Here is a 14,681-nt window from a genome sequence, read left to right on the forward strand (position 1 = left end):
GTGCAGAGGAGTTTTGCTCCACATCTTCAAAAGAAACTTTATGGTCTCTGCTTCTTTCTCAAAGACACCAGTACAAATCCAAATTAACTCAATGTTCTGACATAGGACAGATATGCTCTAGAGTTGCTTCAGTGTCACTGAGAACAAGATTCATGCCATAGGTTTATTCCCAAAACACAGTATTGCTTCTGCTTTCTGACTGGAGAACATATTTCTATGTCTCTCGGCAGCTCCAAATACTTTATACACTATTAAGCTTTTCATGTGATTAAAAAAAAAAAAAGGTTTGAAAAACTCCTCAAAGTTCCTGGCAGTATAAAAACACATGATTGTACCGCTGGGCAGGCGTATAAATAGCTGCGAAGTGCTTTCTGTGCAGCTGGTGCTTTGCTGTGTTTCACCAGGAGAGGGTAGAGTTTGGAAAGGACTCCTGGCAGCCCAGGCTCCCTATTGTGCTGGGAAACAGCGACGGGAAAACAAGCACAAGTTTCTCCTCTGCCTGTTTGCACCGACTGACTATGTGCGAGAGTCGGCAGATGAACTCTGGAAGACCTTAAAGTAAACAGAAAACGGAAAGAGAAACAAAATTCCAAAGCAGCTTTCTAGGGAGATCTGAGGAGCCGAAGGTTGGAGCCGCGGCGTTCCCGCGGGCTCACCCCGCCGACTGTGTCCGAGAACTGTCACTCACTGCTCCTTAACCAGAGCTCGGGATTCATCCCTCTGCCGGGGCTTGAAGCTGTGAATAGATATCACTTGTAGAGACAGAATGGGACCTGAAAAGACTCTCGAGCACTGAACAGAGTGGTGAGTTTTATTAAATGGTTTCTTCTCTTTCCAGTCTGCTGGAGCTTTCTAACATCCTGCTTGCAGGCACAGCAGCCCGATGACTTGTCTTTTCCCTGCAGCTTGTTGCATTCCTCACCAGGCTTTCCCGACCGCAGGTTTCTATCAGTAACCTTTCCCACCAAGACTCCAGGTCAGTTTGGTGACATTTGTAACAGGGCTGGCTCAGTGCTGATCTGCTTTCATGTCAGACTGAAACCACAAAGCTGTGAAACCAAACAACGGGCTAAAAATCAACCAAAATCCAATACAGTTATAAAATGGCAGGTGACTCTAGGTTTCCAGATGTGGACACTGATGGATCGGAAAAAAGTGAAGAAATGGAGATTGTAGTCAATGTCGGTGGGGTAAGGCAGGTGTTCTATGGAGATAGCCTGAATCAGTACCCAGAAACACGGCTGGCAGAGCTGGTCAATTGTTTATCGGGGGGATACGATAGCATATTCTCCCTCTGTGACGACTATGATCCTGGGAAGAGAGAGTTTTACTTTGACAGAGATCCAGATGCTTTCAAATGCATTGTTGACGTGTACTACTTCGGGGAAATTCACATGAAGAAAGGAATATGCCCCATATGTTTCAAGAATGAAATGGAATTTTGGAAAGTGGATCTGAAATTTTTGGATGACTGCTGCAAAGCCCATCTAAGTGAAAAAAAGGAGGAACTAGAAGAAATAGCCCGAAGGGTGCAACTTATTCTGGATGACTTGGGAATAGATGCCTCAGAAAGTCGCTGGAAAAGGTGCCAAAAATGCATCTGGAAATTTCTGGAGAAGCCAGAATCATCCTATCCAGCTAGAGTGATTGCTGTACTGTCCTTTCTGTTTATTTTGATCTCCTCTGTCGTGATGTGTGTGGGGACTATCCCAGACTTGCAGGTGGTAGATGCAGAGGGGAACCGTATGGAGCACCCGACCCTGGAGAGCATCGAGACCGCCTGCATAGGCTGGTTTACCATGGAGTATGTGCTGAGGCTGATCTCCTCCCCCAACAAACTCCACTTTGCCCTTTCTTTCATGAACATTGTTGATGTGCTAGCAATACTTCCTTTCTACGTCAGCCTGACCTTGACCCACCTGGGAGCCAAGCTGATGGAGCTGAGCAATGTCCAGCAGGCTGTCCAGGCACTGCGCATCATGAGGATCGCAAGGATTTTCAAGCTTGCACGCCATTCCTCAGGGCTCCAGACCCTAACCTATGCCCTGAAACGCAGCTTTAAGGAGCTTGGGCTGCTCCTCATGTACTTAGCTGTTGGAATCTTTGTCTTTTCTGCCCTAGGTTATACCATGGAACAGAGTCACCCCGAAACTTTATTTAAAAGCATCCCTCAGTCATTTTGGTGGGCAATCATTACCATGACCACAGTTGGATATGGAGATATTTACCCTAAAACAACATTAGGAAAGCTGAATGCTGCCATCAGTTTTCTTTGTGGAGTGATAGCGATAGCCCTCCCCATCCATCCCATCATTAACAACTTTGTCAGGTATTACAACAAACAGAGAGTTTTAGAAACAGCTGCCAAACATGAACTGGAGCTGATGGAACTAAACTCTGCTGAGGGGAAAACCGCAGGCTCCAGAAGTGAACTAGAGGATCTTTCACGGGAAGGCAAAGAGGGTCCTTTTTATAGCAGCCGGATAAAAGTCTCCCACAGTGACACCTTTATTCATCTCCTGTCAGAAGAGAAACACTATAGGACCAGGCTTCAAAGCTGCAAATAAACTGTGAGCTGTTGTCAGTGCTAAGCTACACATCGGGACAACCTGACAATCAACTATGGAAGGGACTCGCAGATCTGTCAGAGTTGGGAGGGAGCACTGCTTTGCTTTTCCAACATGAATATAAATTAACCCCGTGGCTTCTCCATCAACAGTTGGTAAGACATTACCGTTATTAACCCAAAATAACACAGTAGGACTCCACTGAGATCAGACTGCTTATATTGAGTGTGTTCTGACAAAAAACATTTGTAACCATTTCAGAGACTCAGAAGTCCTCCCTGATCCATAAATGTTCAATGACCTGAATGTGCAGCATTGCCACATCAGAACTTTGTATCTGTGACAATAAAGAGCAGCATCACACAGATTGTGTCTTCCAGGCTCTCTTCAATGCCTTTGCAGCTAGGGGAACTGCTCCTTAAAAAAATTAAAATAGCCTCTCACTTGTATTAGATTCAGGCTTACAGCAAAATGTAACAAGCAGTTTGAGCTTAGAGATACTGAAAGTATCAGCATATACTGTGTGCAGAATATTAGAGTGAATAAATGGCTTTGTTTTGTAAAATGTACTTTGGAGTCAACTTTTTGGATAGGTTTCTGTTCCTCTTTCCAGAAAAATTGTCATTTTCAGTGGGATATGAAACTATATTTTGGGCAGAGATGCAGAACAGACTCAATGTATTTTAAGGAGCAAATTTAAAAATATTTGTTCTAGCTATTTATTTCAGCATGGTTTATATACGCAGGGATCTTTCAGGAAGGATTTATGATTAAGTAGCTTTTTAAAACTGTAAGTTAAATCATGGTGTCTTTAATTCTCTACTAAATCAAGGCAAGTTTATAAGGAAGTTAAATTGAGTAATTCTAAATAAGAAACTTTAACTTTTGAAAGTAAGTGCCCAGAAAGTTTAACAAAATAGTATAGTCTTCAACTGATTTATGGTAAAAATATCTAGCATATTATTAGGTTATTTTTTTAACTAACATATCCTTCCCCTTCAATAAGTGCAAACTTTCTAAATGTTAATTGCAGAAGTAGTAGGCACTATCCAGTATCTTCTTAATTAATTAATGTACTAATTAATCAACACCAGTGTGTAGGTACTATCCTTTCCAAAAGGAAGTGTCATCTACGTAAATCTAAATTTGGTTGGTGTAAAAATTGTATGTGTAATAGGTCTGGTGTGTACCAGAGGAATCCATTGAAACTGGGAGTTATGTCAGCTTGGAGGGAAGGGGAGCACTGGCCCACAGATGTATTTACATAAATTAGAAGTAGGATCCCAAATGTTTTAAGGGCTAGAGTAGCTGTCTTTATTTGCTGCCTTTCATGCTGCACAGCCCCTTGCCCAGGTGAAATGCAGCAACATGAGCCATGACCTATCCCTGGGCACCTGGTACCCGAGATCCCCCTGCAGGTCTTTGGGAGCTTTTTCCTGGGATGTGGGCAAGCAGTGGGCCTGTGGCATCCACCCCACAGGAGCAGTGACTGTAGGCGTTTAGAGCTGAGGGCTGGGCTCTGTGCTCTTCTCTGGCACCTTGTTTGTGTCTTTTCCCTGGCAGAGTGCTATGCAGGGTGGGGGAGCACCCTGTCCTGCTGGGAGCAGGGAGCAGGTTGTGGCATGTAGGGGCTGGGCAGGTGAGGAGTGAAGGACTGCTACTCCTCAGGAACACCACCCACCCTGTGCTACTCCTCAGGAACACCACCCACCCTGTACCTCTCCCAGCATGGAAATCAGCCCCTGCTTCCCTAGGTTGAAAGCCTTTCCCAACATTACCCCTCACACCTCAAATTGCTCATCTCCAGGGACACCTACTTGGTATCCTCATGCCACAGCCCTATGCCTGACCTAATGTCCTTTTCCCCAGCCTGTTACAATGTCCTTCCTTACATACCTCCATCAAGTAAGATAATTCAAACAATGCCTAAACATTTCTGTACCCAGCATTTGTCCCAAATTCTCTACTGCCTAAGACTAACAGCCACTGTAATAAGTACCTCCTCATAAGCACCCTTCACCTCCATCCTGCTCTCCACATCCCAGCTCTTAGCCTCTAGAATTGCTCTCTCACTCTGTCTCATCTGCTGAGACCTGTTCCCTGCTTGCCAACAGCCTCAGCTCCTCTCCCTGGCTGCCTGGCCAGGACCATAGCTGGCTCTCATCTAAGGGACAGGGTCCTGTCCCTTGCACCGCTTAAGGCTTCCAGGTTACAAGTATGGGCTGCAAACCAGCAGCAGACCACTCGGCTAGGATGCTGAGGGTGGAGAAGAGGGACTAACAAAGCTGTGTGAGTCCAACCTTATCTACCAGCAGGAATGTTAAATTCTCCTGACTTCACTTGTGACATACAAAGGGTAGCTGAGAGTGAATTAAGTTAGCAAAAGCATTTTCCTGAATGAAGAAAGCATTGTGTTAATGCTAAGTAATACGGGTTAGCACTGCAAGTGCTAAATCCTCACTGCTGTGCTTTGTGATTTATTTAACCTGACATTAAATAAAGAATAAGCCTCTTTTATCAGAAATAAGTTTATGGGCTAATTTCTCCAGTGAGTTATGCCTTTGAGCACTGGGCTCTGCCTATGCTCTGACAGTGTGAAGAGTTCTGAGACAACCTTGGTGCCGCTATAGCCCAGAGAAGTCTCAGTGTGTCTTGCTGCACTAGGGACCTTATTTGTTGGATTTGTTGCTATAAGTCATGTGTTCTTAAAAGGCTGTGTGTGGGCAGGATGGATTCCTGCCTTTTTTCCTTGCTCGTGGTGTGGAAACCCTGCAGGAGCAGGGGGAGACAGGGGCACTGGTGGAAGGACAGGGCAGGCTGGCACCACATGGTGAGACTGGAGAGGAGCAGGTAATCCTGAAGGTGCAAAACAAGAGGTTTTTTGGGTCCCTGGGGGGACACCTCTTGCAGGTCATCAAACTACCATAGACCACTTGGCTTTGAAATCAGGGCTGGATAGAAAGCTCTGCTCCTTCAAGAATTGAACGACCTAGGGGTTGTTTGTTTTTTTATTGTTTTAATATTCTACATAACCCAGCAGAGCTGATTTTCCTTTATTACAAGGTAGTCTAAAAAAATAAAAGGATTTAAAAATCTGGAAGTCTTGGAGGTCAGAGAGGAGGGTTAGATCAGCCCTTTCTCAGAGAGTAAGAAGCACAATCCAAAGGCTCTGGGGTCCCCAGTCTTTGAGACGGGACTTTCTCAAGTCCAAAGTTGGGACAAGCTCTGAAATATTTCCAAAGGGGAAACTGCCCCATGCTTATTGCAGGTTTCATTCCTGTGCCCTAAGTGAAGTGGGCACATGGTGCACCTCTCAACCAAGCAGTGCTTTGCCCACATCCAGCTCTTCCCAAGCACTTTGTGGGCACTTTGGCTGAGTCTATGCAATTAAATTAATGAATGCAAGGCATTCCAAGTGAGAGCATTTCCAGGCACATGTGGGAAACTCTGTAGCACAGCTGTCAGGGGAGCCCTGTCCCTAGTATTTAATACCCTTCACCTGAGAACCAAGACTGGCATAGCCAGGATACATCCAAGGGCAGAAAAATATGAATAAACCACCTGAATGTCTCCCTACTCTTGCTGCACAAGAACTCTTCTTTGGACTCACAGATGTATGAAGAAAAGGGGTCACTGTCTACATAGGAAATTGAGAGTCTGGGAAAGAAATGTAGTACTCTTCTATGGAAAGCCCATTGACCAGAATTATGGAGAACAAAATAGAGCTATTATAATTTTAGCAGGCATGCTTTCTCATACAGAAACTCCTCAGTTCACCATGCAAGCAATCTCAGAGCACAGTGAGAAGATCAAACTGTCCTCTGGAGAAGTTATCCTGTGGGACATCTGCCCTAGCAGCCAGCCCTGGCTACTTCTAGAAAACTTTGAATCTTTAAGACAGCCTGTAATACCAGGAGTTAAAACTTGAAGTGAAAACTTTTTGTTCCCGAATAACATCACTCACAGCTGTAAATTCAAGATTAATCCAGGTTTAACATCAAATAGCTCCCAGCAGAATCTGATTCAATAGTCTTAATTTAATAACCCACCCAATGGTAGATTGGTGATGATTATTAACTTTAGGTAAAATGAAGCCTGTTTCTGGCTTCCTGGACACCATAATAGAGTGAAAATTGCTTTTAGAAGTGTGGGAATATTTAGTGGCACACAGAATTAGTCTTAGGGAAGTGATAGGTCTTTAACATATCAGCCCACACCACGTTCAGGCTGGCATGTCACAGCCACCCTCCTTTGGAGACAGGATCAGGTTCAGGCAGAAACAGCCATCAGCAGCTGGGGTTTTATTGCTGGACTGACATGTGTCTGTTATTTGAAGAGACTTTAAAAAAACAACAAAATGATGGGAAATAGTAGAACAGCACTGTTTTCTGCTGTTATTCATGTGGGAGAGCCTCTCAGTCCTGCAGCTGTGGCGGTGCCACACAAGGTTAATTGAAATGGCTTCTCTGGTGTGTGCATGGGTCGAGGGGAATGGGAACATGTGGAGGCAGGGCCAGCTCCTGTCAAAGAGAAGGAGGGCTCAGGACCAGGCATCATGGCCCACCTGTCCCTCTCTGTGCTAAGGTCACTCATCACTTTTTGCAGGTGAAGCTGACAGTGACGCTGTTTCAGTAACCCTTTGGGCAGATTTCTTTTCGCCTAAAGTACTATTTGAATGCGGCTGATAAAAATGCTAAAGAGGAGAAACCAAGATTGTTTTCAGTCTCAAGTATTCTCTAGATATGGATTTTTCAAATAACTACCCAAAATGCTCACAGACTGGATAAAAGACCTACAAACAGGTGTTTGTTCAAACAGAACATTCAAATAAAAAGTAGAGATTAAGGAATAGAAATTTACAACTGACTATACTAGAAGACACAAATCCACTGAGATTAACTCATTTAGAGCAGGGTACTAATAATGCCAAGGTTGTGAGCTTGATTCCCAGATGGGTCTTTCACTTAATAGTTGGGCTTGATGATCCTTATGGGTCTCTTGCAACTCAGAATATTCTGTGATTCTGTGGAAAAAACCCACAACCCTCTTTCAGCCACATCTCCATTGCCAGATATGCTCAAACAATTAGAACAGAGTCCCCTGTGAATTCTGCTAGGCAGAATTACTTCCTCTTTTCTCCCTTTCAATGCAGCCCTTGGTCCTATATCCACTAAAAAACCTTATAATTCCTTACTTGCACAGGTAGAACAGTTACTGGGCACATGCACAGCAGAATGCACTTGTTACCCACCCAGGTTTCTGAGGAATTGGCTCTCTCTCCATTCAACTATTTAACCTAGACTGTCCATTTGGGAATATCAGTGTTTCCTTCCACACCAACTTTCACAAGACACTTTCCCTTTGAGGAGAGATTCCTAAATGATGTGGGCAATAAGTTCTGCAGTGCCTGGTGTAAGCCAAACTTCACTGGGAGTTTCAGGACCATAACACTAGTGTGAAAGTCAGCTCAGGACAATGTATCTTAAACATACTTGCTTCAGCTGTAGATATCTCACTAAAACCAAAATTGGTTTCTCTTCCTGCAATGAACCGTATTAGGCTTGAATCCAGTGGGAGCCTTCCCTGCCTTAGGAATTTCATAGGGAATGATGAAGCCAAGTGAGGCAGGCTAATGTACAAGGCAAGCTTGTGTAAATTGCTAAGAGGAAAATAAAAATGATGGAAAGGTCTGAGAGCTCCAGGAGAAGCTGTGCCATTTAGTTGTTTCTTTTCTTGTTGCTTTCATATATAGGTGAGAAAGCTACCAGTGTTTTAAAGTTGCTTTTTGTCTTCCCATGTAAAGGTAACCCTAAGTATCTTTTTAACATGTGGACAGTAAAGTACTGCTAAATCATCCTGGTCAGTTAAAGATATATAATAGAAGCAGAAAGGAAGGTAGACATTTAGAGGAGTCTAAGTAGACAAGTTTCTTTAAAAATAAGATGTCAAAATGGAAAGAAGGACTGAATGCTAGGCTGTACATCCCTACAAAAATCCTCTTATTTTCAGTGCATCATTTTACTGATTTTGCTGGTAATGCTGACCCCAGTGCTTTGGGTTTTAAGTACAACATGCTCTGATTCCTTATTGTATAAGGAAATAACCTGTACACTCCACAGCAGTGAAATGTATTAAAAATGGGATTAGATATTTAGACATTCAATATTTAATATTAGATGTTAAATATTCATTAGAATCTGTGCTAGAGCTCACAGGTTCTGTGTTAGGGCTCTCAAAGCCACGGAAACTCAGGCGAGCAGTCACTGCACGAAGGCAGCAATTGCTCAGCACTGCAAAGGGAAGTTTTTGTAAACCTTCTGCCAGCCTCAGACTGTTTTACTGTGCAAGAAACCAACTGCAGCTTCAATTACGTACTATAAGAGCATTACAGGGAAATTCTTTATCAGCACGATGCACTCCACTGATCCCAGACAATGTTTCCACTGCATTACTGTTATCAGCTTTACAAAGTCAATGTTTTCCAGGCTTACTAGCATAGTAAATAATGGTTATTTTACACAACATCCAGAATATGAAGCAATTGCAGCCAGCTATTGGCTTCTGTTGATTTTTTCTTATTATTACTTTTGCAGTAAAAATTATATACCACAAATGTTCTTCTCCCTATTCACATAAATGATGTATTTGTTGTCTTACTGATTTTAGTTACTCATATCCCTTAAGTGTCTGCTTGTCCATTGTCAACCAGTAAAGAATTAACCCTTCTGACTTTGTCTATATCAGATTAACCACCACGAAATGGTTCATTCTGATTTCTTCTCTTGTTCCATCATGATCACTCCATAATCAGACAGCTCTTCTCACTGATGTATTTTTATTTTCATTCACCCTCATTTTTCATACCTTAATTTCAGGCTAGTACACTTCAATTTTTTGTTTCAGAAAATGAAAATGATTCCTCTGTCTTGATGCTCACCCCCAGGAGGCATTTGTCAAACGATTCGTGTGGTCCCACTAAGTGCAGCTCTCTGAATGGTGTCAGCTCAGTGGGGCAGCTTAGAACATGCCCAGGAGAGAGAATAAACTGGCTTGAAACTTCATTTGGACATGTTGTCCCCTCCTCCCCCAAACCCTGCATAAGAAGAAAGCTCTCTTTTATGCATGGAACACTCAGAAGATGTGAGATCCATATGCAGCAGCCCTGTCTGAATGCTCAGCCCCAGCTGAACATTTTTGCACAAGTTTAAATTCCCCTCTCTTTGAGAGGACTGAAACATTGAAGCATTTGGCTGGAAAGAGATTGCTTAAAACGTGCACTTACGTGCTCTGCTGATCAGAATGGGCTCATGTTAAACCTTACATGGCAAAAAAATGGATGTTTCTGAACTGCATCCAAGCAGGCACCAGCAATTTTCTGCTCACGGCCCCCAGTCAGGCATCAGCACAATGGGACCTTGATTGGTCCTTACAGGGGCTGCTGCAATACAAATGAGAATTACTTTCTGCTCATGAATAACAGATAAAGTGTCATCCTATTGCTTGAGAAGTGAAATATCTAGAAGACAGTCTGACCTTTGCCTCCCCCTTCCTTACTCACTTTGTAGAAACATTACTAATTACAAGTCTGGTTTGTACAATAAAAAAAACCACAAAAAACCACCCTAATTCCATCACTGTTTAGGGGGGGAAACTCAAGCAGAGAGGAGATAAAACCTGCATCCCATGGCTTTTGCTTGGTAATGGCCACTGGCCAGCTGGACACTGCTTGCTTGTTTGCAAAGGAACAAATCACACCCTTGTCTGCCAGCAGGTCCTTCTATTTCTACTCGTTGTCACAGTAATAAATCAATTGTTTCTGCAAAACACAGCTCCTCTCCAGCTCGTGGGGAATCTGCAAACTCTCTGTATCCCAAATGTCAACCAATTGCTGGCTGGGCTTTCAGGCTGGAGTGGTTATTGTTTGCCAGTTCCTTATTTACATTGGAACAGTAAATTCCATTCGCAAAAGCCTTTACCATTTGGACTCGTTTGCCTTAGAAACAAATTAATTGCTGCCGTACAACATCATCCCTGCTGTGACTCACATAGGGCACACTTGTACTGCCTTGGCTGGAGGAGTGAACCTCAGCTGCCAGCTGGACTTCATCTTTGCACACTGGAGCTGTTATTGTCCTCCTCATGCTGGGGATCTTACTGTCACAGCTGTTCACACGAGACCTGAGCATCTCAAAGATGCATTAAAGTGACCTCTCCCATATCTCATGCAACTCATCTGCACAAAGGGGCTGCACAGTGTTTCTGAGTTGAAAAAGAGGTGCAAAGAAAGGATAAAGATCTTCAGTGGGCATTTGGGGACTGACTGGGGAGGGTGCATGCAGGCTTGGCTCAGAGCAGAGCTTGGCTCAGCCACCCAGGAGGAATCAGGAGAGGCATCCACGGCTCTCTTCTTCCCTCCACTCTTCTGACTGCCCTCTAAGCACTGCCTGGCAGTGAGCAGGTGGGTAGCAAAGGATGGTTGTGTCTGATACTCCCTCAAAAAAGGTCTGTCTCTTCCTACTGCACAGACAGAAAACATTATTGCCCAAAATTCCACGGGTCTCCAGGTACAAGAGATATTATAGGAGGTAAGTAGAGCAGCCTTGGAGACTCAATATTTTTCTCTCAGCTAAACCTTAGGGATGCCAATTTTTTTTTTTTTTTCAGGGGAGCATTTTTTAAATCACAGGCTTGTAGCCCCAGTGTGATAAGGTTCGGGTCCACAACTGAGACTCAGAGGTGTCAGTGCATTAACAGTGACACTTAGCTTTGCTGCCTAAGCTGTCATTTGATAACCTGTGCCACCCTGAAATGCTCATGGCTCTCTATTGTCAGGATTTGTAGAGGAAAAATAAAAAGCCTTGCTCGATGTGACTAAAGAAGCTGCAAACACTTGTAGGCAAACTGGCTGTTTGCTGGAATCCCCACATTGCTTTGAGACACTTGATAAGTCACGAGATGTTCTGTGACATCCACCAGGGAAAATAGAGTGAGATAACTGGATTCCTCTACATTTCTCACTGTTCCAGGGTAAATGAGATAATAGTGATGACATAGGTATGGGGGAGAGGGAGATAATTTGCTCCTTTCTGGGTTGAGCTTTCTCATCCAAATTTGTACATTTTGTAGACTGAAAAATTTAATTTTGAGCAGCAAGGCAAAAATATTATGTTGCAGTTCAACACTGCTGACTCTTGGGAAGCCTACAATTAGAAGTGGAGTACAACAAACGAATCTGAAATCCCAGATTTCAACCTAATTCACTGCTACATCAATCCAAGACAGATGAAGCAACAAAAAACAAAGGATGTTCTGTGCATTGGTCCTATGATGAGGAGAAGCCTTTTCCAGCTGCAGTGGGAAGGCAAGGATCTTGGCAGTGGGCCACAGGACTGGAAATATGCTTTACAGTGAGATTTTACCCAAGGACCCCCATCTGCAACCCAGTGCTGCAGCTTCTCTTATGCACAGTGAAGGTATGGAATATTCCCCTGTGCTGCACCATCACTCTGTGAGAAAAGGTTTTGTACAAAAAAAGAGAATTCTTCCTGCTGAACAGTCAGTGAGGGAGGGTGATGGACATTTGGGATGCATGTCTCTAGGTATTTCTTCCTTTATAAACAGAAACTAAAGTGAAAACAGCTTTTTTTTTCATTGTTAATTAGACTTCACTACTTTCTCTCCTGTTCAGACTGTACCCTTGCTACAATTTAGTGGAAAACAATGCTTACTCCAGTGAAAGATCACCAGAGTTCAATTGCTGGCTCATCTGCCTCACTCTGATCAAGTGACAAAAGACACACCATCACAGTAAGCCATGTCCTCTAGCATTCAGTGGATCTTCCCACACTTTAGTATTTAATGACTCAAAAAAAATTCATGGTAAAGGCTGCAGGAATTAAAGGCTGCAATCTGAAAGATCTGACTTAAATAATAATAATAAAAAAGGTAGTTTTTGTGTTTTGGTTTGGTTTTTTTCCTAGTTTGCCCAAGAAAAGGTTTAGAGATGGCTTGGTCAAGTACCAGCATAGCATGGAAGTTCCAGCTAGCTGAGGGCTTGTTAATGTAACAGACAAAAGCATAAAGTGCTAAGTGTAGCATACTCTGAGGAGATGCACAATATCATAGCAAGGAATTATCTTACCATGTAAGGAATCAATTTTGGATGTGCAGATTTTGCCACCTGGAATCTTGGCTACTAATATTTCAAAGGATGTGACTACTGAGAAGTCAGTCACTCAAATGTTAGCCCCCAGTGTACCTGAGATGGTGAGGGTGTCCCTCCTGGCCTGCCATGAAATGATTCATATTTCCCACAAGTGCTGATCTGCCCCAGAGAGGTGAAGAGTATCTCATGGGGTATGAAATTCCTAAACATCCTCAAATGAATCACGCTGAATCACTGTCAGTGGATTTTGGCAGAGCAGAACTGGAATTTGTTTCCAGCGGAGACCACAGTGTCATTTAGGTTGGAAGAAACCGTTTGAAATTCCCCCGTTCAATCCCTCTGCTCAAGAACAGCCATTCTAAGCAGGTTGTCCAGGAGTGCCTCCAGACAGGGTGAGCTGTCTGAGACATCTGCAAGGGATGGCAAATACACATGAGCCTTTCTGAAGTGCCTTCAAGATGCCAAGAAAGGTGCTTCACCACACCTGAACTGATAACTGATGCCTATGTTTGGGTAAATGAATCCCCAGCCCTTGTGTCTGCTTGAACGTGGTTCCTGGAACTTCAGCTGCCTGCTGGGCTCCATCAACTTTGAGTTGATCTCAACTGACTCCAGAGGGATCTGAGAGTACACAGGGTCTTAATGCTGACCTGAATCTTCACTTCTGCTGTCTGCTGTCTGCTTCCTGAGTTTGTAATCACATGGTGAGGTACAGAGCACTCTGCTGAGGAAATGCAAAGACAATAGTCTTGTTTTACAAAAAAAAGCCACGCAGTTGGATAATTTTCTGCTACAAAAGAATCACAGAATGAGTTTCTCCCTTGCTGCTTGGTTAGAAAAAAAAATCTATCAGACATGAATAAAGGTACCCTAATCACATGGCATTAAGGATGGTCCCACAGTCTGTGACACAAGCATGACTGTCAGGCTTCCCTGTTAGATCAGGAGGTGCCTGGATCTGGCCGCTGAGCCCCTACCTGTAAATCTGTTCTCCTACCCTGAAAAGCCTTCCTCTCCAAGTCCCTGATCCCTCATGTAAATGGAGACAGCACTATAAACTGTGCTGTCATCTCCTGTTCTAGAAATGTAAATTCAAGGGTCTCTCAACAATGGCTGGGAGCAGTATGTTTAATGTTTTCCAACCGATGAGGCCAGATCAAGCCAATGAAGTTTTCTCTTGGTCTGAAAGGAGATTTACCGTCCAGGTTTTAATATTGATAGTGGAATGTTAGAATGGCATTTTCATAAACCATGTCAGCACCAAATTTTGCTCTGTTACAATATTTAAAGATTGCTTCTAACTCCATGGATTTCATAGCATTTTAACAGAAGTGTTGTTTTGCCTAGATTTCTCTAGACAGCTTCTCATGAATATTCGATTTGAACAAACAAAAATCTGTGTAACAACTCTGATGTTATTGTCCTGGGATTTCAAAAGGAGTGAAGATCACTTGGGATAGCTGATCACCACAGTCAGTATTCTTACTACAGACTAAATAACTAAATCATGTGATTTCACATACAAAATTATCTGAATAAAAATAAAAGCCTAACCACCCACACAACTCAATTAACAAACTATCAAGATGCACACTCATGTTTATTATTGCAATAAATCTGTGATTTAAATTCAGTGACAAAATATTTGCAAACATTTACTCAATTACTGCATGCTCATTTTTTATCATAAGATGAATCAGATGAAGCTCAAGTAGTGGTGCAGCTCCATGATGTTTAGTGCCACATATAAGTTTAGCACCATGTTCTTTAGTCCACTCTCTGGCCCTGCATAGAAATGGTGTGACATCATCTCCTCTTTATTAGAGATGGAATGACAGACGCAGATATCACTACTATCAAAATACAATAACTTGGTAGTAGTCATGTCGTGAACTTTTCCCTCCATCAGCCTGCCTGGTATGGTGTTACACTGTAGACAAGTGTTACTG

General features: G+C 43.1%; 1 protein-coding gene across 1 annotated transcript; it reads left to right on the forward strand.

Annotated features, from left to right (window-relative positions):
* Positions 1–371: 371 nt before the first annotated feature.
* Positions 372–3,136, forward strand: KCNF1 (potassium voltage-gated channel modifier subfamily F member 1). The gene is made up of 2 exons (XM_033055803.2): positions 372–804; positions 906–3,136. The coding sequence occupies exon 2, from the start codon at positions 1,104–1,106 to the stop codon at positions 2,565–2,567; it is 1,464 nt and encodes a 487-aa protein (XP_032911694.1). The 5' UTR covers positions 372–804; positions 906–1,103; the 3' UTR covers positions 2,568–3,136.
* Positions 3,137–14,681: the final 11,545 nt, after the last annotated feature.

Source organism: Catharus ustulatus, chromosome 3 (assembly GCF_009819885.2).
Source record: "Catharus ustulatus isolate bCatUst1 chromosome 3, bCatUst1.pri.v2, whole genome shotgun sequence".
Classification (NCBI taxonomy): Eukaryota; Metazoa; Chordata; class Aves; order Passeriformes; family Turdidae; genus Catharus; species Catharus ustulatus.

What these genes read in the sequence shown, in the direction of transcription:
- KCNF1 (XM_033055803.2), top strand. Translation starts at nt 1,104, where the DNA reads ATGGCAGGTGACTCTAGGTTTCCAGATGTGGACACTGATGGATCGGAA.